Source organism: Apis florea, unplaced genomic scaffold (genome assembly GCF_048593485.1).
Source record: "Apis florea isolate Af1SG1 unplaced genomic scaffold, ASM4859348v1 contig_2350_pilon, whole genome shotgun sequence".
NCBI lineage: Eukaryota > Metazoa > Arthropoda > Insecta > Hymenoptera > Apidae > Apis > Apis florea.
In genome coordinates, this window is record NW_028256565.1 from 4,849,544 (window position 1) to 4,876,448 (window position 26,905).

Here is a 26,905-nt window from a genome sequence, read left to right on the forward strand (position 1 = left end):
TTCTTTTTTTTCACGTAATGCTTTGTACACGCGCCCATTGTTCCCGAGATGCAATACGCGTGTGCTGCGGCAATAAAGGGAGAAAGTCGTTTGTTCCATCATGCTGGTAACTATTGCTAGTTCCCGATCGATTACGCGATAAGCCGTCCTTTGCGGAATAGAAACTTGCTTACGGAATCGATTATGAGAGGACGTGTTTCCGATTCCATCCATCTCGAGCATCGAATTATCGATTGGAAATCGATTGTTCATCGATCTTTGCCTAATCATCGCGGCACACGAGTACTCTTTGTACAAATATATATTAAATACACAAGTGTTGATGATAAGTGATGATAAATTGAGCGAATCTAAATAATCGATCGAACGAACGGAAAAGTTGTTCGTATCGTGCAAATATTTTCACATTATATTTATTATGTTATATCGTTAAATTTTTATATCCGTATCGAATATAATCCGATCGAATTAAATTAGAAATCCATCCTGGAAAAATGTTTCGTAAATACGCTATTTGTGTCACGCGTTATCGCGCGTTTTAAAATACGAAAGATAATTTTGGACGAAGATAATTGCTGTGAATGATCGTCGTCTTTGTGCTCCGTATTCCTTATCACGAGGGTTGTCTCGGCTAGACCTAGATTATAAAGGGCTCAACCATCACAAAAGTCTTATTATCCAGCTTCTTCGTTAGAGGCTGTCGGCCCAACCCATTATCCCCGTGGATCTAGTCCATTTACGGTCTGTTGCTTATCCTCCTCGAACTAGATCAAACTACGATCCGCTGTATATTAATAATTTGATTTTCTCCTAGGTTCCGGCAGACCAACCTGCCTATATTCTAATATCCGTTTCATCCGTCTGCACACGTTCGATCGAACCTGTGATTTCAAGCCTTCGATGTTCCAGTTTGACAGGAAGTTATTCATCCGTATCTCCTCTTTATCGTTACGATCTTTACGACTCTGGATCTCTCGTGAATCTCTCCGTTGCTGTTAATTTCTCACGATTCTTTTTACTTTTGCGCGATGAATATCAATATTGAAAAAAAAAAAAAAAAAAAAGAAAAAATAGAAAAATAATGGAATGGAATTTTCTTCTGGAACAGAGAATGAAAATTACATTCCCAATCCTCTTATTTTAATAAGTCGAGTGTAATTAGAATGACACGAATTTTCATTATTCGAATTTCATATCAGATTTTTGTGATATTTATTAAACAATCATTTTACATTTTAACTTTTTATTTCGGCAAATTCATCAATCGTCCTTTATGTTATTTGCGAAACGCTGATATCAAGTTTTCATCGATACGGTGCATAGATACCATGCCGATGTTTCAATTTTCATTCTATATCGAATGAAAGCGATTCGAAAAATAAATAAATAAAATAAATAAATAAAAGAAAAAAAAGGATATATCCGCTCTGACGATTATTTTCACGTGCATGCTTTTATCCATTATTCTTCGTGAAGAATACGCATCGAAATGGTGGCACGGATGGCAAGCAGTCTCTTTTTTTCGAGAGAGGGGAAGGAGGAGGAGACGGTGTCCGCGCGCGAGACGAAGCATCGCAGCACAGGCGCGCGTTTCAGAGGCGTCCGTGGCGAGACAAGCATAGAGACAAAGAAATTACTTCCAGCTGGACAGATTGGAGAACGCTCGTCGCTGGGGTGCACCCGTGTTCCGGGAAAATGGAAATGATATTCCAACGAACGTCGACGCCTTGGAACGTCGTCGTTGATCCGGAAAAACGTCCACTCGAGACGGCCGTCTCGCGATGTAAACGCGCTCATTATCGCGCTGCGCATTCTTCTCGCGACAGTGCACGCGATAAATTCCACTCCCTCGTGGAATGTATTGATTCCACCATTCTTTTCGTCTATTGTTTATCGAGTGGACGAAGCGTCGATCGAATGGGAAAGGGTATGAAAAATTTATATCGATCGATCGTTGGAATTTAGTTTTATTATAACGCATTCGATTCGATATCGATAAAAAAAAATCGAAGGGAATGTTTTAAAAAAGGTGGATATTGATTTTTCGAAATAAGAAATAAAATTTCGATAATTCTCTTCATTTAAATCTAACTTCGAGAAGTGTAAATGTGTAGTGCAGCAATTTTGGAAAATGAAAATTCTCCTTCTCTTTTATTGTTATTGATTTTTGAAGGATACAAAAATTAATTGCGAAACCAAAATATCAAACTATCGTATAATAGGAAATTTATGTAATACGTTCGGCATGGAATACGATATGATCCAACGCTGAAATCGTTCCTCTTGCTCCAAACATCAGGGAGGACAAATCGTCGAGCAATTTTCGATACCGCGGGAAGTGAAATTTTCTCGATCCACGAGTGTTGTCTGGACAATGAGGCGAAACGAAGCACAGGGAAAGGGAAGAAGAGTCGCAAGAGTAAGAGGAGATCGACGTTACAGACGTCGAATTAAAGCGGTCCATTTACCTCGATCACCACCAGCTCGTTCTCAGCGGATACAAAGAAACGGTCGTGCATTGTGCGAGAAGTTATCACCGTGGCGCTATTAAAAAAGGCTTTCGAGAACCGTTAACGAAGCGAAGCTTCGGCCGGCCATCCGAGATCAGGCGAAGCCACGACAGAACAATACCTCGTTACGCCGGAATCGAACCGAGTGCTCCCTCGATTCCTCTCTCGTCGCATCTTCGCGACCCACGATTAAAACCTTCCTCCATCGAAAGTATTACGTGCGACGATATAATACCCTCGATTCGACTTCGATTCGACCACATAGCGGCCCCTTCCCTAGATGACCATCTCCTCTCTTCCTTTTCTAAAGGAGTGAAGGAATTGTCTCAACTTCTCTCTTTCCTCTTTTCTTTGATCGCATCGCGGGAAACACGGTTCGGGCATATTTGTGCGACGATAACATCCCCGATTCGATGCCAGAAACTGCATCGTTTCGAAGGTTTCTAAACGACCATCTCATCCAGTTTCGAACTCTTAACACGTTTTCAACCGAGCTCGATCGAATTTTCCAGTTTCTCTTTTCCTTTACCGATTCGGACATATTCGTGCGACGATTCAATGATATCGTGAAGACGATGACCACAGGATCATCTCGCTATTCCTCTTCTCAATTTCAAATTTTCGATACTTTTCCTTCGAATGTAAGATCGATATAATCGTCTAATTTCTTTTTCTTTCCTCTTTTTTCCCGTCGCATCGAGGAAAATAATGCTCTCGATTCGATGCTAGAAAGAGATAAAGATTTCCCGATGAATCTTTCTTTTTCTTCTTTGCTCTGTTTCTTAATACCTTTCGTTCGAGTAAAAATCGATAGAATTGTCTCTTTTCCCGTTTTCCTTCATCGTATCGAGAAAATCGGTTCAACGTTAGAAATAATGTCGTGAAGAATTCCAGATGACCATCTCCTCTTCTCAATTTCAAATTCTCGATACTTTTCCTTCAATTATAAGGTCGATATAATCATTTAATTTCTCTTTCTTTCCTCTTTCTTTTCATTCTCGCAAAACAATGCTCTCGATTCGATGCTAGAAACGACACGAGATAAAAGATTTCCAGATCAATCTTTCTTTTCCTCCTCTGCCCTGTCTCTTAACTCTTCCTTTTCTCCGAGGAAAAAAAATTGAATCGTCTAATTTCTCTTTTCCTCTTTTCTTTCATTACACGAACGTGAGAATATTTGTTCCTCCGATCGCATCCTCCTTCCTCTCGAGAATCCTTTTTATCATCCTCGTTTGCACTCGTCGAGAGGAGGAAAGTTTTAAGATCCTCTCTAATTGCCAACCTTTTCGCTTTCTCCGCGCGAATAACGCGCTCGATCCCCACCCCCATAAGAAGTGTGTGGATCAACATGGAGGAGCGTCGTTCGAATACTCGACTTGTAAATTCAGTTTGGAGGCAAAGGTTAGAAGCAAAGTTTGGGGAAACAACTCGCTGTTCGAAGAATTTCTCTTGATCGGAAGACGAAACGCATCGAAACTTGTTACGCGATTCACACGACTTTGCCCGGAGAGAATCATCTATCATGGCAACAAACATCGACAGACGGTTCACGCAACGGTGAATGAAAATCTTGTAACTCTTAACAGTCGAGAATCCCTCTTCCATCCATCCTATTCTTTTTTCGATAAGTTTAACACGATTCGTTGGCTCGATACGATCTTTCGAAGATGGATTTCAATGGATAAACGTTTCAACGAATCGCCCGTCGAACATATTTTTGCCATTCTACTTCGATCCTTCTTCAAACATTATACACTGTTCATATTTTAATATCGCGATTCAATTTTTATTTGTTTATTTTATTTCGACAACCGAGGACGATTTATCGAAATTATCACGCTCTTTCGAGTATGAGATCAATTACGAATCCATGATTATTGTGCGGCATTCAAAACTCTACGCGAAATTGCGTAGAACAAGACGAACGAATTCGAGATTCTGTTCTAACAAATTCAACGGTACGAGAAAGTAGGGACGAGAAGGAACTTTGCTTTCACACGTCGCCAAGTTGCCGTGGCAAGTTTTAGCATTCGTCGAGGGGAGATTCGTACAGTAGCATCTGTCCGGGGTAAACTTGACTTTTCCAATTACGTAGTCGATATCGTGCAAATCTGGTATAAACCGGCGACAAATTTCCCCTGTTGTTACAATTGGACGGAGAGGTGTAACGCACTCGAAAAAAAAACTTGTTCACGCAACCGCGAGATAATTGCAAGCAGATTCGTTCTCCTTTCCTTTCTTATAAGATGCAAAAATTTCAACTCGACGTTTACATCCTCTCGTCGAACCTTTTGAATCCCTTTGAATCTTTGAGAAAGATCGAACGAAAATTTCTAATCTACAATCTAACAATGAAATAAATCGACAAAGTGCCTACAAATAGATTAAATTAACACAATCGTACGTTCCATCTCTCCCAAATAATTTACCTGGCATCTCGTTCCATAATCAGAGAATTCGAGGTAAAAACTTTGGGAAGGGGAGGGGAAGAAAGTTGTTATCGCGGCGAGAAGATATTCTCGAAAATCGGAAGCGACCTCTTAGAATTCCTCCGCTCTCTCGAAAACCGAACATCCGTTGTGTAACCGCTGTGTGGGAGGAGGAGGAGGAAGAGGTTGTTGCAGGGAAGTTTTACGAGCGACGTCAACAAGCGGCACGTCGCACGGGGCGACCAAGTAGTTTCCGCGGGATGATTTATAACACTCACCCTGACGGGGGCGAAGATCTGGTCGGGCTTGATGTTCTCGAGCCTGTGCTCCTGCTCGCCTTTGTGGAGCAGCTGCAGGTGCGGCTGGAAATGCGCCGGACAAAGGGTGCCAAGTGGAAGTGGCGACGCCCACGCCGGCAAATGGGGTGGGTCGCGAGTGCCTAGCTCCCTGTAGAAGGACTTGAGGAATCTGCAATTGCCAAAGTGTTTGCGGTGTTTAGACGGACACACAGTTTCCCCAATTTCCACGAATCGCTCCACGACGAAAAATGGAAATCGACCGTGTCGTGTTCAAATGTTTCGTTAGGAAATTTCGTTGACGACGAAGCAACACGAGCGTCGCTTTTTGAAAGAAATTTTCAGGAGGGAAATTGTAAGTGAACGGACGGAGAAAGAAAAAGAAAAAAGAAAATCGAAGTGTTTGAATTGTTTATGTAATGAACGAACGAAGAATAGTGGAAGTGAAGAGTAAAATGAGAAAAATATGAAGCGGAATTGTTGCTTTTGTGATTTTTAAAATGATGCGAAGAGAAAAAGAAGCTGGAACGTTGACTTATTACACGAAGAGACGAATGAAAAAAGGAAAAGGAATTATGAAGTTATATTTTAAGTTATTTTCATAAGCTCACTTCGAAAGAAAATAGAAAAAATTCGGAGAAATCTTTATAAAAAAAGATGCAAACATTTCGTGACTCAATCTCGATCTTTTAATCGTTTATCGATCAAATTTGCTACCCCCTTTTTCTTTTTCATCGTTAAGATTCTAATTAATTCGCGTCAACGGCGCTCTGCAACGGATCGCTGATCGTCGATTTGACTGGTTAATTTCCCAGGCGACGAGGCCGTAGCCGTGCTAAGTGGTAACTTCGCGTTGAATGATGCATTCGTCGTACCCTTCGCGCGCGTTAAGATTGATGATCTTAGACAGAGCGTGGAAAAGAAGGAGGGGAGTTTCGTCCGCTTCCGGACGATTGGCCAGACAGGAGCAGGGATACAATTTTAACCCTTTTCCTACTGCAGGAACGACTATCTCTCTGCATAAGATGCCACTGAGATACTATGGACGACTATAGTCGCTCTGCATAAGATGTCACTGAAATACTACAGTCGACTATAGTCTGCATAAGATTGAGGTACTATGGACGACTATAGTCGCTCTGCATAAGAAGCCACTGAGATACTACGACTATAATTGCTCTATATAAGAAGCCACTGAGATACTACATTCGACTATAATCTGCATAAGAAGTCACTGAGATACTACGAGCGATTACAGTCGCTCTGCATAAGAAGCCACTGAGATACTACATTCGACTATAGTCTGCATAAGAAGTCACTGAAATACTACAAGCGATTATAGTCGCTCTGCATAAGAAGCCCCTGAGATACTATGACTATAGTCGCTCTGTATAAGAAGCCACTGAGATACATTCGACTATAGTCTGCATAAGAAGTCACTGAGATACTACGAGCGATTACAGTCGCTCTGCATAAGAAGCCACTGAGATACTACGACTATAGTCGCTCTGTATAAGAAGCCACTGAGATACTACAGTCGACTATAGTCTGCATAAGAAGTCACTGAGATACTACGACGTACAGTCGCTCTGCATAAGAAGCCACTGAGATACTACAGTTGACTATAGTCTGCATAAGAAATCACTGAGATACTACGAGCGATTACAGTCGCTCTGCATAAGAAGCCATTGAGATACTATGGACGACTATAGTCGCTCTGTATAAGAAGCCACTGAGATATTACATTCGACTATAGTCTGCATAAGAAGTCACTGAGATACTACGAGCGATTACAGTCGCTCTGCATAAGAAGTCATTGAAGTCACGGCCGACTATAATCTGTATAAAATATCACATATTTAAGATACTATGAGCGATTACAGTCGCTCTATATAAAATGTCATTGAGATACTATGAGCGACTATAGTCGCTCTGCATAAGATGCCACATATTATACGACGAGCGATTGGAATTATCGCACATCGAGTATTTTTCTCTAGAAACGTAGCATCGATATTTTATTCTTATCATCAATTTTTTTTTTTTTTTCAATAAACATCATCAAAACTACTCGAATTGTGAGGCGTAAACGCAGCCGCGTAAACGATCTTTCTCTAACGAAAGAGTTAAAGGATTCGGGCTGTTTCGACGACGATTAACTTCCTTTATTTCGTATTTACTGCTCGTTCTTTGTTTACAACTCGCTGTGGTAAACCTCGGTTTAAACCTTGGTGGAACAACGTCTGGGATAAAAAAAAAAAAGAAAAACTGAACGAGCTCTCGGGGCATCTACTTATATTCGATCCCAACGGAATGCACGGAATGCCACGTACATGGAGAAGACAGAGGCGTTTCCCTGAAAATTCTCCTCGGGAGAGTCGATGGTCAGCGACTCGTGGAGCAAACATTTTTCACGTTTCGCCGTAAGGTTAAGACGAGACCGCGCGAGGGAAGGAGGGGAGAGCGAACTGACCTTAACAGCCTTCCCAAGGGGTCCCTTTCCGGTGACGGCGGTCCTCCGCTTCCGGCGCCGAGTCTCCGCGAGGACGCACGTGCGCTCGATATGTATGCGGCCGGCGCAGGGGGCGGGCTGCAAGGCGGACAGCAAACGGGGCTGCTACCCCCTGGGGTCGAGAGGGTATAACTTCTCTCCAATTCCTGAAACAAAAGAAGAGAAAAGCCGCTTTAGCTGGGTTCCACCACGATTGTTATACTACTTCCACTTCCCCTTTCCCCCTTTCGATGCCCGTGTCGTTTCAATACGACTGCCCCTCCTCCCCTCTCCTATCGCGTGCATTCTCGTTGCATCGCTCGATGCCTCCTTGTTGCTGGGATGGATCATTATCGATTATTATTTTTTCTTTCTTTCTTTCTGCGGGATATCCGGGGATAAATAAACGTCGTTTTCGAAGTTTATCTCCCCCGAGGCGATAACTTCTCTTCCACGGGATCATAGATCCCCGTCGTTTTATAAAAAAAACCTCTTTATAAGTAAGAAAATAAGATCAAAGGCGTCCGGTTACCTTTTATTATTCTATTATATCTTCTTTTTTTCCTCCCCTTCTTTTTTACTACTTTTTGCGATTTATAAAAAGGTTTTTTTATAAAACGCAGGCGCAACACGAGATGATCTAAATATAAATAAAATAGAAATGGTTTTTTTGAATCGAACAATATAAATTATGACGATCCGTAAAGATTATTGAAAACGGATATACCAGAAGGGAATTAACGAAATTCAAGTTTCGATATGATATAATCTCGTTTATCTTTAAAGATTAAGAGACGGATACGATGTTGGATTGGAAACATCGGAAAGGTCAAGGATGAGCGAAATTTCCCTCTCGAAATCGGGGAGATTAATGGTGGAAGCTTACCGGCAAGTCAACACGTGGCTCATCTCTGACCGAACGCAGTCGATTACCCAACTGTGCTGAATCATCATCAGAGTGAAAGCGGCTCGATTAACGATCTCCCGAATCGACTGCTGTTAACAGGTTAACGATCGCAAAAGTGTCAAAAAAAGTTCGTCCTTTTGAAGAATCGGTGAAGAATTTCGAAAAGCTGCCTTTTTCGAGGGAAACGAATTCTTTTCGTGAGTGAACTAATTCTCTCTTCGATACGTGTTCGCTCTCTCGCGAGATCAGTGGAGAGAAAATCACGTGGCGGTCACGTCGGTGATCAGCGCAAAGGGGGAAAAAAGAAAAAGGAGCTTACGGTCAGCGATAGCCGGCCGCCTTTCAATCGTAACGCTTCTCGTCTCGGCCACTACGTGATCGAGGATAAGTTGATCAGAGGGAAGGAAAGCGAAGACTACGTTCCGCTTTTTCCTATCGAACCTTTTATCCCGAGACACGCGTATTCTCTACCTTTCGAATCTTGTCTCTCTTTTCTTTTCTTTTTTTTCTCCTCTCTTGCTTTTGATTGGGAAACAGACAAAGTTCGTGGGGTAGATTCGTTTGATCGGTATTTGAGAGTGATTTTTCTCGATAGGCAATTTTCCATTGTGAAAAAGGAAAAATAGCTCTATAAAAAGAAGACTTTTGCTTTTGAAAAAAAAAAAAAAATGCTTTTAACTCATAAGTAATAAATTTATTTCTAATTATTTAACATGGAAATAAATACCAAGCTTATTAGGAAATTGCTCGTAAAATTGAATGGGCAAATAGAAAGTATCATTTAAGTATCGGGTTTAATACGAGTAGATATATTTATTGGATTATCTGGATCACCTAAATGATAAGGATATTGGAAATTAATAAATATAAAAAAATGAATAAAACAATCCTGATAAATCTTTAACAGAATGGAACGAAATTTTATATTCATTAAAATTTGACCCAGTTAAATGTAATGAAAACGTAAGTTAAGCAAAATTATCATAAATAAAATAACTAACGATAAAATAAAACGAGGTGAAAAAAATCGCATTATTAATTGAAAAAAACCTGCCTCAAATTCGTAGAACGAAATTTGTCTTCGATGCATGGAATTGTGCCGATTTTCATCGGAACCAAAAATAATATTAATTGCACGTTACGTTCCATGAACGACATTCCATGCTTCTTCGAAACGCTCGTTCATCAATCGCGTGGACAATGTTGACATTTCCTTCGAGCAAATTCCGCGCGCAAAAAGCCCTTGCCGAGGGTGGTTCTCGGGCAGGAAGCAAATAATTAAACGCTGGAACAGCGTGGAATGGAAGATCGAGGGGTTGGCTCGAGATGGCGAAAAGAGCGCGTGGTATATATAGAGAACATGAGCGGCTAAAGAAAAGGAATTGGCAAAAAAAAAGAAAGAAAGAAAAAAAAGGAATCGAATCAGCGTGAAACGACCGTGTTCCATCGGTTAATTGGAGCGTGTCGGGGCCGATGACGCGGATTAACCGTTTCGTGTTTCTCCAGTTCGATCGTGGACTTACTTTTCCGCTCGTCCATGGACCGAAATAAAGCCATTTTAATAAAAATGCGAACGACAGGATGCAAGTTTCGATCCAAAGCGTATATATATACAATTGTGTATCGAGCATGCACATTTCATTGGGATTTCTATTTATAAAAGAAAATTGCTTTTAATTCGATCATAAAAGTCCCTCTCTCTTTCTCTCTTGTGCACGAGCGTGGCGCAGCGAGGACAATTAAATAAAAAAATATTCCCCTTTCCCCCCGATTCGGATTCGCCCGATTATCGAGGATGATCAACGTCGATGATCGACGTTGAGGACACGATAGCGCACACGCTCGGTAATTAAACCCTTTAATCGCATTACTCTTGGTTATTAATCCCGCTTAGCGCGGTGGCTTTCTGTAACGACTTCCGCCGACGAGCCGCAGCCATTGATCGATCCGACTAAATAACGAAGCTTTGTTTGTGGGGATCAGACTTTGTGGGGTGATCCCTCGATACGATACGAGATCGATGAAAATCCGATTTTCGAGAAAATCGATCGTATTATCGTGATTATATTAACAATTAACAAAGATTTTTCAAGAGGAGAGAAATTTCAAATTTTCACATTACATTATCGCTCTATCACGTTGTAGTTCACGGATCAATTGTCCCTTTCGCCGATTCACCCCCCCAGCCATGCTCGTATCGTATCCGTTCGCTCTCTGCCAAAAGTCGGACTCTTTCCTCCGATTCATCGCGGCTCGAGCTTTCCTTCCTCCTCCTGACCTCGATATCCCCCCCCTCGACTTTTCCTTTCAGACTTATCTCTCCGAAACTTTAGTTTATTCCCCGAATAATCCGTCCCCCGGATCTCTGGTCGACAACAACCAGTGAAAAATTGCGCCCATCCTTATCCACCATCCTCGAAACCGCCCACCATCCCCGCTCCTCCTTCCCCCCGCCCCGCAAATTCCATTAACTTTCCAACCAACGATCGTTCAAAACATCCCACGTATCGAGAATTCCCTCCCCTATTTACCACGGAGAATCCCCCTATTTTTCGCTCCCGAACATTATAATACCCTTCGAGGAAAATATCAACGGCCACCAACCCTCGTGGGGGAGTGGAGGGGAGGGGAACGTCAGGAGCAGACAACGTACGGCCTGTTTCCGGGACAATGGATTCAAGAACCGATGGAAGCTCGACGGAAGCGGCAAGAGGGGAGGGGATTGGTTGAAGACGGTCGGAGAAAGCCGGCGGCATTAATTCGAGGTAATTTCTGGCGCAGACGACAAAGGGCTTCCGCGGCGTTCGACGACAAGACACGCGTCGCGTTGGCTGGGCGCGGACAAAGGGTTTCCCTTCGAGGATTACGGGAATCACGCGTCTTCGCTGCGCTTGTTGAGGCGCGGCGCGCCTTACACCGCCCGTGTAACACGTAGGGAGTAGAGGGCAAATACCCGTCGCCATCTATACCCGAGGAACGAGTGCTCCTGATGGATCCACCGATTTTCCTCGTCCCAGCATTTCCAGCAATTTACGATTAAAATCGTGGAGGAAGGGAGATTTCTCTCTCTCTCCATTTCAATATCTCCTATATTTTTTTTCGTATGGGAAATTGATCAAAATGCGTATTTTTGACAAACTTGCTCGAGAAGAGAAAAGATCTGAAAGTTGAATCTTATTTTTTTTTTTTTTTTTAGAATGCTCATAGCGTTGCTGCGCATCGTGTGCATTTGGACACGAACGAGATTCATGGGAGGAAGAGATCGAATACGAGAGACGAAGTTTGAAAGAAAGAAATCGCGACAAATTGGAGAAATCGATTAAAATCGTTCTCGTCATTTCGAGTCGAAGCACCGAGGTAAATTGAACCAGCAGGGTTTGGCTCCCTGCACCACACAGGGGTTTGCTCGTTTCGCCCTTGGGCGGGCGTTTAAGAGCTTTCTTCGCGGGGTTACGAGCGCACGATCGCTTCGGGGAAACGATTAAACCCCCGGTCAGGCTGCGAGGGCGTCCACAAATACGTTGGGATTAATTAATTTACGAGGGCGGTCCAATAAAATTTAAGCAAATTTGAACCACCCTTGTATCAACTCGGGCGTCCCCAAAGTAAATAGTTACGTTGCAAGGAATGTTACAAATGTCGGACGAAATGTCGGACATCCAACGCGGGAAATGGAAATTTTCTCAGTCGCAGGGAAACGGAAACTTCCCTCCACTTGGAAATTGTTTCGTTTAAAAAAAAAAAAATTTTTCACGAGCTATCGAGGATCGATATTATTCGTTCCGCTTGGAGAATAATTTCGAAATCGGTGATTAATAACCGGGCCGTAATTTTTCATTTCCGTTCAAATAATGGCGGCAGCTATTTCGTACGTTGTTGGCGCATGGAAAATTGAATTACGACTGAAATTGTAATTTTCACCCGGTGAAAATCCCGGCGAAACGAAATCGTTCCGTGAAATCGGCGCGGATGAAATAAAGATCGCAGCTAATTAACATCGCTTTGATCGCGGCACGAGTACGGAAACACCGCCGATTAATTAGCCGGAACGATTCGAATCCGATCAACGCGTAATCCTCGGTTAAAAATTTAACAAGTGTTTTCGATCGTGGATTATTACGTTGTTGTTTCCAACTTTTCCGAGTCTCCCTCCTTCTATTGCCAACTTGAAAACTTTCCCCGCTTCCGTCCACGAGTTAAATTACTTTTGTTTACGGGACGATCCAGAGAATCGAATGGTTTACGAATTTACGTTCCATTCGAGATTAAAGAGAGCGATCTCGCGATGGAAATTTAAAACCGTATCGTTCGAGGAGAAAGAAACAAGAATTCTTTATGATCAATCGAGAGGAGGAAGAATTGCAAATTAACTTGACGAGAATATATAAATTTTTCCTCTCTCTTGGAAAAAGAACAAAATTATTTCGAGCAAGCAGAATCGAAGAGAATATCGGGACGGGAGATTACGGGAACAGCCGAACGAACCCCCGTGAATTTCGCCCATCAAAATCGGGGAACAAAGGAGGGGCCAAAGTTGGAATCCAAGTGAGGAGGAGGGGGGGAGGGAGGATAAGGGTTGAAATCGATGGACGGACGGGGGGGAGAGAAGGGCACACGGAGAATTTCGGATCCCCAGGAATCTCTCCTCCCGCGCGTTAAAGTTCCATCACCGGCGGAAGTTAATTTAATCCTGATCCAATTAAACCGGATATAACGGCTAAGCCTGTTGGTGGGTGCAGTTGGCCGTGTGCAGTTAACGTGGCGATGCAGCCCGTGCCAGTTAACCACTGCGTAAATTGGAAATTGGCCCCGCCGTCCAATAAATATCGGATTAGCTAATAAATCGGACGGAAAACGGCGATGCGTTATATCCGCGGGACAAAACCAGGGGGGTGGATCGTGGGGGCGGAATTAATGTTTCTGCCGTTTCGCCTCCGCGATCTCCACTCTTGCCGAGTAATCGTCGAGAGACTCGGTTCTTGTCCTCTTGAACGTTTGAAAATTGGAAACAGATAGGATAGATAGATGTTTGGCAAGGGGGGGAGGAAACTTACGTTAGCAATTTTTTGATTCGTTAGAAAAAAGGGGTTCGTTTGCTCTTGCCGAGTAATCGTCGAGAGATTCGGTTCTTAACTCTTTTGAAAATTGGAAAAAAGTGGAATAGATGTTTGGCAAGGGGGGAGGAAATTTAAAATTTCGAAGAAAATTCCGCAAATTCGAATAGTTTTATTGTTGGCAATTTTTTGATTCGTTAAAAGAAAAGGGTTCGTTTGCTCTTGTTAAATAATCGTCGAGAGACTCGGTTCTTGTTCTCTTAAAGTTTGAAAATTGGAAAAAGATGGGATAGATAGATGTTTGGCAAGGGGGGGAGGAAACTTACAACTTGAAAGAAAACATTAGCAAAATTGGGAAGAGGGAAAATGGTTGGTATCGGTGTTTCTTCTTCTTCAACTTCTCGAGAGGATTAGTTTGAAGGTAACTATAGTGACATTGATGATCAGAGAGCTATCATAGCAAGATAGGAGAACTTGGCGTGAAATTTCGTGATGAAGTTGGAAGATAATTTGGTGATATCAAGAATAATGATGGTAATTTTGAACGGGAATTACTTTTGAAAGGCGAGTAAGATGGGTTGGTATTGATGTGTAACTTCTCAAGGGAATTACTTGGAACTTAATTAGCGAAGCGAATAAATCAGCACGTAGATAATTTTATCGCCAACTTATCGTCGTACTTTGAATTTAAGGATATGGATTGTACGTTCGACAATACATATCGATATCCAGGCTCCCTCCTAAAACTGCTTCGAATCTTCGAGAAATCGAATTTTATAACCTTCTTTCAGCGGGGAAATATTCACAAGCACTCCCGAAGGAGTACGGTATTTGGATAAGGATCGCGATAAGAAGATGCGAAAATCCGACTCATAAAAATCTGTTTCATAAAATTTTCTTCCCTAGATCCTTTCCCGTGTGATAGCTGATCGTCGATCGTGGAAAAGATTACCGATATTTTCGCTCATTTATTAATTGAGCTCCGTCGATTCTTTTTCGACGAGATCTCGTTCTTCTTTGATTTCAAATATTTTTCCGATTCGTACGAATCGATAGAAGTTACGATTCATCTCACGCAATACTTAATAAACACAGAGTTGTAACAAAGTTGCGCCATCCTGAGAGAGCTTTATGAAGTTTCGTGTTTTTATGAGGGCAACGCGACGCGACATTTGCTTCGTGGTGTCACGTAATCCCGGTGCTACGTGCTCATTTCTACGACTACGCACGAGCGCTTAATCAAACGTCTCTCGTTTTAATTGTACTCGAGGTCAGTTTCCCAATTGACTGCCAATTACGAGGCTAATTTATCCTCGAAACGTTGGATATTTTTCTAAAATTTTTTTTCTTCCGTCCATATTTACGAGGAACTGAAATAATTAGATATTTACAAGATACAATTTTGCATCACAAATAGGTTTTACGATCGTAGAATTCTTCAGATTTTTGATTTTCTACGAGTGTTTACGTACTTGTAACAAAGTAGACATTATTATTCAATTCTCGAGGGAAAAATTCCTTTTCCAAGAGTCGATCGATGGTTTCCAAGATGTCTTTGTCACCAAGTCTCGCGTATTGTTCCTCGAACGCGAAGAATTCTCTATTTGTTGAATTCCGTGTATACATGCGTCCGCACACGTGGCAAGAATTTTCCAACAGAATGATGCATGATTTAGAAACACTCGGTATTTATGTACCGTCGAGACATTGACCCACCCGGCCAACCTGAAAGAAACCGCATTTTTCAACGTCGCGGAAACAAATGGGCCGCGATACAGGCCCACCTACGCTCCCCTGTCACGAACCAGCAGTCGTGCAAGCTCGAAAAGCACCGCTCTCCACGTGAAGGATAGCTCTCGTTATAATACGAGAATCGATTTCTTCCTTTTTATTTCTAATTTATTTCCTCCATCCGCTGTCGTATCGCGCGAGGATGAAAAACACGCTATTACATATGCGCGCATACACTGTTACACTGTTTAAGAACCCGTGTCTTCTTCGACGAGAACGGGTTCAAGAGCGAGGAGAAACGAAGAGGAAAACAAGGACTGCGTGTATGGAAGGCATACCTGATTGCTGATACATAGTAATTACTTATGTAGCGTCCTTCGTATACACCAATGATCCTCGTTTAATTCCTCACGAGCAATACCGAGGACAAAGGTAAAGGAAGAAAGGGAACTGGAGAGAGGGACTTTAAACATGTGCTCGTCGTGTTATCTATGGGAGCAATGCTCGGAGCAAAGCTAAAGGAAAATTAACGGAAGGGACAGTCAGGATACAAACAACGTTGAGACAACAATGTTGAGGATACAAATGCTAAAGGAAAACGATGTGAACTTTGAAGGTTTAACTTTGAATCAATGTTTGAGTTTGGCAAAGTAAAAAAAATTAACAGAGTGCAAATTAGAGGGCAAAGCTAAACGATAGAGGTTTGAGATGTCGAGATGTGTTCAAGTTTGACAAAGCGAAGCATGACGATAATTAGCAGAGAGATTCATATATCTAAAGACACGCTTGAAGGTAGGAATAAAAGCAACGAAATTAACGTAGTTGAGAAATTTGAATAATGAACGAATGATGTTCAATCAAAATTATTAGAATATTTCGAGTGCAAATCGAAATCATAATTCGAAGAAGAGAGAATCTGGACGGTTATCTCGAAAATGCCGCCAGAAAATGAAAGAGAGAGAAACAAAAAATCTCCCTTCGATCGCACAGAATTTCACGGAATTTAAATTAGTTTGCGGATCTACTTGATAAATAATAACAGACGAGGTAAAAAAGCGCGGGGATGAAAAATCGAGCGGATATCCCTGCAGAGTAAACATGGAAAATGAGAGGGAAAATACCGAGGTACGGTCTCTTTGCAAGAGGGTGTGACGCGTCACGTACCAACGATCTAACCGGAAAGATCGTTTACTCGTTACACAATCCTCCTCGATTCACGAGCTATTCGAGAGAAGAAGGGTGGAGGAGGTTAGAATCCGACATAATTTCGGAGCAGCTGAGCACGCGGTCGTAAATATCGCTTGAAACGCGGCAGGAATCTATTCCGCTATCGGAAAATTGGGGCAAAGTCGTTGAAATAATTTTTCAACGACGGGAAGATGCATCACCATCGTCCCACTTATAAAATTGTCCCACATCCTTTTCGAATTAAACATCTTCTCGCTTCGGGGGAAGTCAGTCTCTCCAACGATTCGTCGTCGTTGATGGAAAATGTACTTGTATCGTGAAATAACTCGTTTCCTATATTTGGGAACAGGGAACGAAACGAAAGATAAGGACAGTAAAAGGAATAATTAAAGAAAAAAAAAAATATATGGAATATATTCTTGGATCGTGGAAATTTTTTAATAAAAAACGGTATGTTTTTTTGGCTTGAACGTAAAATTGATAAAAAAAGCGAATAAAGATATATCACGCAAATTATTTTAATAAGTCAAGCTTGAAATAAATAAAAGAAAGATTCAATGTTAGAAAAGATTATTAAAATATCGTACAAAAAAGAAAAGGCAATAATATATTCTTCACAAGTAACATATTAATTAAGGGAGAAAATGAATCATAACGTGATCGATTGTAACTTCGTTATTCGACAGAGAAAGAGAGAGAGAGAAAAATCGAATCGGATGAAAATTCGCGAAAAGTGGAAGAAGCGCAAGGGAATAATTAGAAAGAAAGATCGAAGATGAGGTTATTACATTCGATTAAGCAACTCGAGCTCGTTCCTCCGAGATAAAAGCCTTGGGAAATTAGCCTTAACGAGTACGACAATAAGACGATTTTAATTATATCCGAAGAAATCACGGTCGACCAATCCTCGCGATCGAGTCGTCGAGATAATAAAGTATCCCTCCCCCTCTTTTCTTTGAATCGTTCCAAGATTTATCAGCTCGATTCTTTCGCCCCCCGCTTATTTTAACGAAGATTTTCGCGAGAGGAGGAGTAACACAGAGTCAACTTGCGAAGAGTTAATCAGATGCGAAGAAACGAAAGATCGATAAATTATCGACGAGAAATCAGCGGAGATTAGATCGTTGTTTCTTCTGAAAAAGAAAAGAAGAGCTGTGGTTCTTCGAAGGAATTCTACCAATCCGCTCGTATCACTTTACAGATTTCATCGCGATACAGGTTTAATCGTGGAATTAATACGCGTCGGGGGAGCCAGCTTCGAGCACAGCGCAACGTGACGCAATAATAGGAAAGGAACGAGGGGAACAAAGAACTCGTAGCGGGGCCGATTTCCATCGATTCGATCGAGATTTACAAGGGGAGCGGCGATTTTCGAAATGATAAAAAATATTAACCGGAATTGCTCCGTTGCACGATTCGAATAACGGGTCATAAAACGATCAGAAACAACGACAGAACCGTGCCGATTTCACCGTTCGATCCTTTTTTTATTATCCGCGAATTTGCTGCTCGTTGTCTTCCAAATTCGAAGATCGTTGAAAACAGAGGGCATCGTTCCATTCATCGCCTCTCTCTTTCTCTCGTCATCGCGAAATCTGTCCGCGTCCCGACGATATTTCGAGACTCGTTCGGTGTGGAAACCAACCATCCCTCCCTCTCCGCCGCTTTCTAAATATTCATGAACAATCTTGCGGTAATCCGCTTCGTTGTGACGCGATTCGATGCATATCCGGGACACGTGTAGCGATCCTCGCGCATCGACGCCCTCCCTCGTAATTGGCCGTGGGACGTGATCGAAAAAGTGCGTTCAACCGTCGAGGAGAATTCGATACGATATTTCGAAAAAATATATTTCGAAAACAAAAAGGCGCCGATTTTTCGCCTCCGGGACGAGAAGTCGACAGACGATTTACGCGTAATGGAGGATACACCTCGTGGACGTTTCGTTGCGTTTCGTAGTCGAGCTCTTTCTTTATTATCCGTATAAAAGCTCACAGTTCGAGTACCTTTCCAAGCTTCGATGTTTGCTCTTTTTACAGAAAGCTTCTTGCCGCGCGCCGATGTAATAACCCTTTGCAACCGGGTCACGGAATTTCCCTTCCTCTCCCTTCCCCTCTCCTATACACACACACATACTATCCCGTTTACAACGAAGCCGTACATTATACACCGGAGGGAAGGAGCTTCATATTTTCCGCCAGACGTCTTCTCTCGTGAATCTCGCCTCGAGGAAGAGAAGGAGCTAACCTAATGGACGAGAGCTTGCGAGAGAGTATTTTCATGGGGAACGCAGATTACGCGTACGCGTGGGATGATTGAACGCGAATCTTGATCTTCCACCACCGCGTGTCGAGAAATGGAGGAGGCGATCTCTCCTCGCCGCTCTTTATTATTCATTATGTAAAGAGGAATTTCGCGTGATAGATGCGCGATAGACAAAAGTGTCGGCAGGGAGAATGAAATGCATTCCAGCTCGAGAAGAATCTTTTCAGATTCTCGACTCGAAACTTTCTTGGTCGTTGGCGAAACCGGGCCAACTTTCTGTAAGTAGAGAACTGCTTACTTGGATTCAATGCGCGAGCTATGACTAGTTTCGTGAAATATACGAAGATCGAGAGTTGCAACAAAATATTGGACAGGTTGCAATAACCCAAAAGCTTCTTAGAAGAATCTTAAATTCTCGAAAACTTGCATTCTCGCTTTTTTTTTTTTACTTTATCTTCCGACGATCGACACGTATCGCCCTTTACTCGTCATTCGAACTTCGATGTTTTCGTTACGAAGGACGAACGTGAAAACGAACGAAGATTCCTCGGATAAGATAAACCCAATTTCTGTATAACTTGGAAAAGCATGTTGAAACGACTAATAATAATCTGGCGTAATTGTCCTGGATCCAGAACGGACCAATCAACGCGTGTGGCGGCGCGCCACGAGCACGCGGGATGGTTTTTCAAGGAAGCCGACCTCTTCGAGAATTTTCTCGAAGATTCCTCGAGTTACGACTTCCCGGAGGAGTTTAATCCCCCGGATGGAAAGGAAGTTGCGAGGGTAAATACCGGCGTGTACCAACCATTCTCTCTCTTTCTCTATCCGCGTTTTGCGCCGTTTTCTTTTCATCCGATTCAAATAGAGAGAGGAGAGGAAGAACTGCTCGAACCTATTTCCTTTAACGTATCTTTATTCCCTCAGGGCGAGTCGATTTTTTCTTTTCCTTTTTTTTTTTTTTTTGGAGAAAATCGTTTTAATAATTTCGTTCGTAGTTTTGATACGCGAACGTTACGAAAATTGGATACTTTTTCTCTTTGAGATGAAGAATTGGGAATTTTTGCGTATTTAAAAACGTGCGTTTTATTCCTCGCAAATATGGAATATTTGTATGCAGCAACTTTTGACCGTGGCTGAAACGTTAAATTTTAGGAAAAATTCGTAGGAACGTTTGCCTCTTTACGCAGAGCTAACGCTGGAGAACTCGAGCGTCTAATAAATTTCTTTGGAAATAGCGTATATATATATCTCGCTACGATTTTATTCATTTTTTTACATTCACTTCTCGAGCACGATAAATCGAGTCAAACTTCACTTGTAAAATTTACTGCGGGGCGAGAAATAAATGATCGAATGAAAAATTTTCCTTTCCTGTTTTCGATGCATATCGATGTCCTTTCGTTATCGAGAACCCACGCTCGCTCTATGATAATGATCTTTCGTTACCCTTTCCATGCATATTCATCCAGCATACGTGAAAAGAATGTTTTCCAATCCAGAAAATTTTTCAACTATCCATTGAGTCGTAAAAGCAAAAAAAAAAAAAAAAAAAAAATAAAAATATCACGTAGCTGTCAGCAATTAGTCATCGAGTCAGTCGAGATTTCAGATAACCGAAGGATCGTACTTACTTTGTTCCTCGTCGCGTCGCTTATCAAAGTCGCTTAAAGTATTTTTTTTTAAAATACTTTAAAACACCGAAAGGAGTTTGTTTGACGTCGGTCGTTTACCTCTCGTTACCGCGTTTGCTCGGCTTTAAATGTCAAGAGGTTGCCGACTGATGGCTAGGAACACGACGCCACGTAACACGGCATGCCGCAACGCGAGCAGCAACGTCTGGTTGACGTTCGCCAACGAGAGAGCTTCAACCTTCCGCCACGTTTTCACCGGAAACGTCTCTGGACCGCCTCTTTCCACGTCAAATAGTTCTCCTCCCGGCGGCGTACAGCGAGATTACATCGGACGAGTAGTCCATTTTATATAACCTTCCCACGTCTTTTCGAGTCTTAAATTTGAAAAATTTAAGGAGAATTTAAGGAAACTTCTTCTTCATCGTTTCTTTCGACCCTCTTCCTCTTAGGAATCCGAGAAGAAGAGATTCTCGATTTATATCGTTGTAGATCGCCGGATAATCATACGTTCGACGAAATCTTCTCGAGGAAAGGATTTCGAACGATTGCTTCGCATTCATTCGGTCGGAATTGCAAATACAAACAGACTTGTCTAAAAATATCGAGATCGAAAGAAGCTAACCTTTTCATTTTCAAAAAAGAAGAAGAGAGCACTAATTGCTCGGCCAAGCGAATCCTTCCATCTTGTGATATACGAGAGTCGGCTACGACAGCAAGAAGAGATCTACGGTTTATACGAGATATAGCCGCGATTGTTGTCCAACGTTGGACAAATAATTGGAAGACGATATTGCGAAGAATCCCCCTAAATCAAAGTGAGCCGGTCGAATCCGACGTGTTCCAGTTCCGTCCAAGTTAAAACTCGAGCACGCGTTACGTAAAAGGGAATCGGATATCGGCTCTGCGGTCCGTACATAAATGGCAATATTATTGCGGATCACTGCGGAAAAATATGAGCCCCTCCCCCCCTCTTCGCCGATCGATACAGCCGGCCGTCGTCGTCTCGTATATCGAAATCGTAGACGGTTGCTCGCGGTCTCTCCGAGTATCGATATCCCCTCGCTTTTTCCTTTCCCGTCCAAAAATCCGCCCGATTTTCACCGAAAATTTCATCTCGACTCAAAGCATCCACGATTTCTGGCTAGCTCTCTCTTTCAAATTTCGACCGGAGTCGACGGGGGAGTGTCCACACCAGAGAACAACTTTGTCGGTACAAAGTTTGCGCCGCCTCGATTGTTGTACACCGTTGGTAAAGGGTCCCAATTAATCGACACTTTGCTGCCCACAAACGCCACAAACGCTTCCTGCTCTCGAACAGTGATTTCCAACCGAGCGTGGCTCGGATTCACCGGCTCTGTGTTTGTGAATCAATTCGATTAAACGGTGATTATATATCCTCGCTCGCTTACTTTCTTCTTTTTTCAATCGAATGATTGAAACGAACGTTTTCTTCGTTCTGTTTGCCTCTACTACTCGAAATTGTTCAAACTTGAAATTACTCGTTCGATTGGTAATTTAATTACGTAATTTCGAATACACGTCGTATTCGTATCGTAATTTTGGACGAAGAACGGATACAGGATGATCGGGTTTGCATGCCGGTCCCGTTCCATTCGCCTAAACGTTCGTAAACTAATAATGCACGCGAGCAACGACGCGCAACAACAACTCGTGACACCGCGATTCTACGTGATCGTACTTAACATCGTTCGTCACGGTTTCCTGATTGCGCCGCACGAAACGATACGAAGAATTAACTCGAATTCCATCGGTGCCGCCACGTCGAATCTCGTTCCTTTTTTCCCTTTCTTTTTTCTCTTACCTCGAAGTTGCGTCTTACCGAATACCTTATGCATTATTTATCAAGTGTCTCTCTCTCGTTGCGCGCGTTAAGTGTTAAGTTTCCTCTTCGACGTTCTCCCGCGCTCGTGTCCTCGTGACACGCTACACTGTTATTGAAAGCGGAAAAATACGCGTCCTCGAGGACTCGCTTCCTCGGCCGACTCGTTAATCATTCGACGAGATAAATAGCACGGCCCTCCCTCCTACGAATAATACGTATTATTTGCGCGATTATTCGTTGGATTTCGAATATCCGAAATAATTGCCAATAGCCTGCGGTTGTTACAAAGGGATCGCCGCTGTCATTTTTAATCAACGCTCGTTCATTTTGGTATTAATAAATCCCGGATTTTCGCGAAAATTCACGGATATTAATTCGCGCGTTCAGCACGTGGATTTTGCTTGAATGACGTAAATATACAAGTGTTTATCCGTCGAAATCGATCGATTGAAATCTTATTAAAAGTTAAAAAGAAAAAACAAATCGCTGTAATCGAAAGATAGATGATTCTCGATTTAACGTTAACACGAGAAAAGCGAAATCTTTAAAATGCTTCTTCCGGTTCTTTCTGAAATTGTGCACTTTTAATTAAATTTGAACCGTTTTTGGTTCGCGAATGAACGATCGTTGGAAGCAATTTGATTCTTCTTTTTCATTTATCTCGATACCGCTGTCGCGTAAAGAAAATGTATCAGGATCATTTATATTTATTCTGTCATTTTCGTTTACTCTCGTTCCCATTAATGATTTCTGGATGGAAAAGCATAGTGCGCGTTTCCAATTAAAAAATATAGGTGAAATTTTGAGTTCTTACGTTTCGATTGAAACATTGAAACAAATAAAAAAAAAGTAGCTTCAATGGCACCGTTTTCCTCTGTATTCCCTGAATAGAGTTTAATGGCGAAATTTTTCTCGTGTTTTTCACATAAAAAATTCAAAGCTTCGTGAATGCAATGCTTTAATAATTATCATTATATTTAGTAAAAAAAAAGTTAGAAGTTTTTTTTCTTTTTTTAAATTTTCCTCACAGAGAGGAAAGTATCTGAACAAATCGTTTTCCAACGATCGGTAAACAAGCAAGCGATTCATGACCGAATTTTTTATTCACTTTCGCCCGTCGGCCATCGAACCGTTCCAGGATCTCATTTTCAGATAGCGAAACTTTCCGTTTTCGTATTGGATCGCTTAACGAAGCCTGGAACGGCTCGCCCCCCCCGAATCCTTCACCCCTTTGGAAAACTTTCCAATCGCTTAGGGTCCCATCGCCATTTCATGCCGTTAAAACGCCTAATCGAATCCATTCGTCTTCCGCCCTGATCGATTTCGCTTTCTATTTCCGTTTCAGAAAGTTCACTGGAAATCTTCAATTTCTGTTATGAATACAACGGGTGCAACAGATTTTCGGAAAACTATTTTACAAATTCTCGACGAAGACAGCGATTGCTTAGATCGATGTTTCGGGATATTCATCGTTTTTAGATAATCGAGAATTGTTCCTCCCCCAGAATCAAGCACCGGGACGAGTCGTTAGCCTATGTACAGGCTACGTAATTAGGCCCCAGCTAGTGGCTTCGAAATTCATCACTGGCTCGAATCTTACACCGTCCCTGAATCCCTTGGAGGCTTGTAAAGGAACAACCCCTGCCGGTTTTCGGCTTTAGCCCAAACTCGAACACATCCCTCCTTAAACGGGGAGGGAAGCAAGACCATCCCGTTTCTCAAACTTGCCAACTATATACTCCCCCCAAATTGCACGGATACACGTTTCCCTTACTTTCTCTAAACCGATTCCGTAGTAAATATTCTCGCTGCACTTCTTCGAAATTCGAATCTTGGTTAAACGCGAGAGTTGGTTATTAATTATTCGAAGGAATGATCGTTTTCTATTTTCTCTTTCCCCCTCGACTTTTCGAATCGAATCAGCTTCCTGTCCGCGCGTTTCCACGAATGCGGATTCCGTTACGCGGCAAACTCGTTACGCGAAGTATACAATTTAAACTCTCGGTACGGGAACAATCCGCGCGAAACTTTACGCGTTACGCAACGAGATCGAGTCGTGTGTTATTGAAACGCGCGAACAACAAACCGTTGATCGCCAATTCGTCTTCGTATCGCTCGAAAAATTGGAAAAAATTGGACGAATTCTGGCGAATCTCACCTGCAATAAACGAATCTTCTTTATCTTTATCTTTCCAAAGCTCTCTCAACGTTCGAATCTATTCAACGATCGAGGAATACGCGACTCGAATCCCGCGTTCCTTCCTTATTTTCCCCGAATTTAACCCTTTCGCTTTACTCCCGCTTTTGCCACGCCAAAGATGTGAAAGCGGCCACGTTTACGCAATTCAAGTTGCTTTGACAGTTTATCGAAGAAAAAAATTGACGATAAAAACGAAATATCGATACTCATCGTACAATATATCTTATAGGTAGAGCGTAGTAGCGAAAGGGTTAATCCACGGGGCTGGAAAGCGTCAAGGTTGAAACATTCTCGTTGTAACGAAACGCCGTTGCCAGGGAGCGAGCAATACAAGAGTTGGAACTCGATTCCGGCGGGGCGAAACACTATTTCGAGGGAAACGGCGACGGAACGGATCTCTTCGGGTCACGCGGGTTCGGGGAGGAGAAAAACGAATCGAACCGTTTCGCTTCGTTCCCCTTTCCCTCTCTTTCTTTCTCTCTCCACCACCCCGACAAACCGTTTCATCGAGTTATGCGGCCCCGGCTCACAATCGGAGTAAAACGTTCTGTCATGCGGCACTCGATAAGCTCGCGAGCGAGCGCGCTATTTACGCTCCGCCTTTGTCGCCGTTTCAACGACACGCTTTTACCTCTCTCTGGTTTGTTTAATCGGCCGATACCGATCGGAGCCAGCCTTCCAATGGGTGTAAGCGTTTTTTTTCTTCTCTCTCTCGTCTCGTTTGAAATTGATTCTTTCGGTTCGATCGTTCGCTTCCTCCGAACTTCTTTCCAAACGGTAGGTTTTCGTAGGTTTAATTTAAGAAGATCGCGGTTTAAAAAGTGGGAATTACTTTGCAAAGTTTCCTCCCCTCCTCTCAATTATCCGAAAAGTTATAAGGATATGGGAGAGGAGGGGTTACGAGTTTTGCTCGATAAGAGTTTCAGAATTTGGATTAACGTGGAGGAAACGATTTCGCCCGTGTTCAGATGGAAACACGCACTTGTGACAGCAATTAAAACAATTTCCCTCGAATTAATCCGTAGTTGCGTGCGCGAAATCATTAATTTTCTCGGCCGGACATTAACGAGATCGTATTTTCTTTTTCTTTTTCCTTCTTCTTCTTTTCTCGCGTTTCGAACGAGCCACTTTTTCCTTTCTCTTCTCGCGATTCTTTCCGCGCTATTATCGCCATTCTCGCGATTCCTTTTCTCGATATTGCTGATAACGGATTAAAAGTAAAATGATGTTGGAGCAGAAACCTGTTCCGCTCCAAGTCTGGAAGGAGGAAACCTAAGGAGGATAGAGACGTGAGAAACCTTACTGGGGTATTTAATCCCTGTTGAAACTGCTTCGCGAGATCGTCGGTGTTATCGGATACTGATAGCTCTTATTATACCTTGATTCAATTTAAAATTACCCTACAACATTATCCTCGCGCCGCCGCTTCAACATTTTATTCAACGGAATTCCGAGTATCGTTAAATTTTCTATACACAGAACAAATCGAGCGAATTTTCCTGAATAAAATTTAGTTCACGTTTCGATCCGCCATCCTCTCGTCCCGTTCATCCGACAACAAGACCAAGACTCTTACCTTGCCGTCCAACTTTCCATTCCCCTCCTCTTCTCCCTTCCTCTCCTTTCCACCATCCTGCTTCCTCCTTCTGTCCCTCTCTCTGACCAGGCCGTTCAGACTTTTGTAAGACAAGAGGCGACACATGTCGGTGGTCAGGTCGGGCAGACGATTCTTGCAATCGCCGCATTGCAACCTCTGCTGCGGCATCTCGCAAGGCGGGCCCCCGCCCACGTCGCCCCGGAAAACCGGAACTTCCCGCTCCCTCCCCCACTGCGCATCGTCATCCTCGTGGCTGGCCCGCGCTCGAAACACCTTCGAGCGCCGGCCACTCGCGTTTCCACGCAGATTACACGCGGATCTCGTTCCCCTTTCAATCTTCCGATCGAAAATCCCAATACAATATGCACGTATATACACGTGTCTTTTCCTCTCGATATATTTTCCAACGATAATCGCTCGAACGAAACTTGGACGTCACTCGATAATCGAACGCGAACTGGAACGAAACTTGGATACCGGTCAATAACGGTAAAATTATCGCATCGCGGAAATTCGGTTGCTCGAAAGGGTATGTTGTTGGTATCCTGCTGCAAGAGAAGGGGGAGGGAATGATTGGACAAAGTTTGACACGTGACGAGCATCACCAGGGTGAGGAAAGTCCCGTGCGTATATAGGCTTTTAAAGGATGTAAGACGAGTTTTTCGAGAGAGAGAGAGAGAGAGAGAGAGAGAGAGAGAAGTTTTATTCCGGTATGGAAGTGGCGCGAAAGTTCTCTGAGGCATCGTAGGCAGATAGGTGA

At 42.7% G+C, this 26,905-nt stretch overlaps 1 protein-coding gene across 5 annotated transcripts in view; it reads right to left on the bottom strand.

Annotated features, from left to right (window-relative positions):
- LOC100864409 (uncharacterized) overlaps positions 1–26,905 on the bottom strand; it is a 165,045-nt gene that overhangs the window by 36,291 nt on the left and 101,849 nt on the right. For all 5 annotated transcript variants that reach the window (XM_086904753.1, XM_086904752.1, XM_086904754.1 and 2 more), the window contains 2 exons: positions 7,709–7,893; positions 5,218–5,407 (listed from right to left, as the gene is read on the bottom strand). In XM_086904753.1, coding sequence (XP_086760879.1) covers positions 5,218–5,407; positions 7,709–7,893 — 375 coding nt within the window. The remainder of the gene's footprint in view (positions 1–5,217; positions 5,408–7,708; positions 7,894–26,905) is intronic.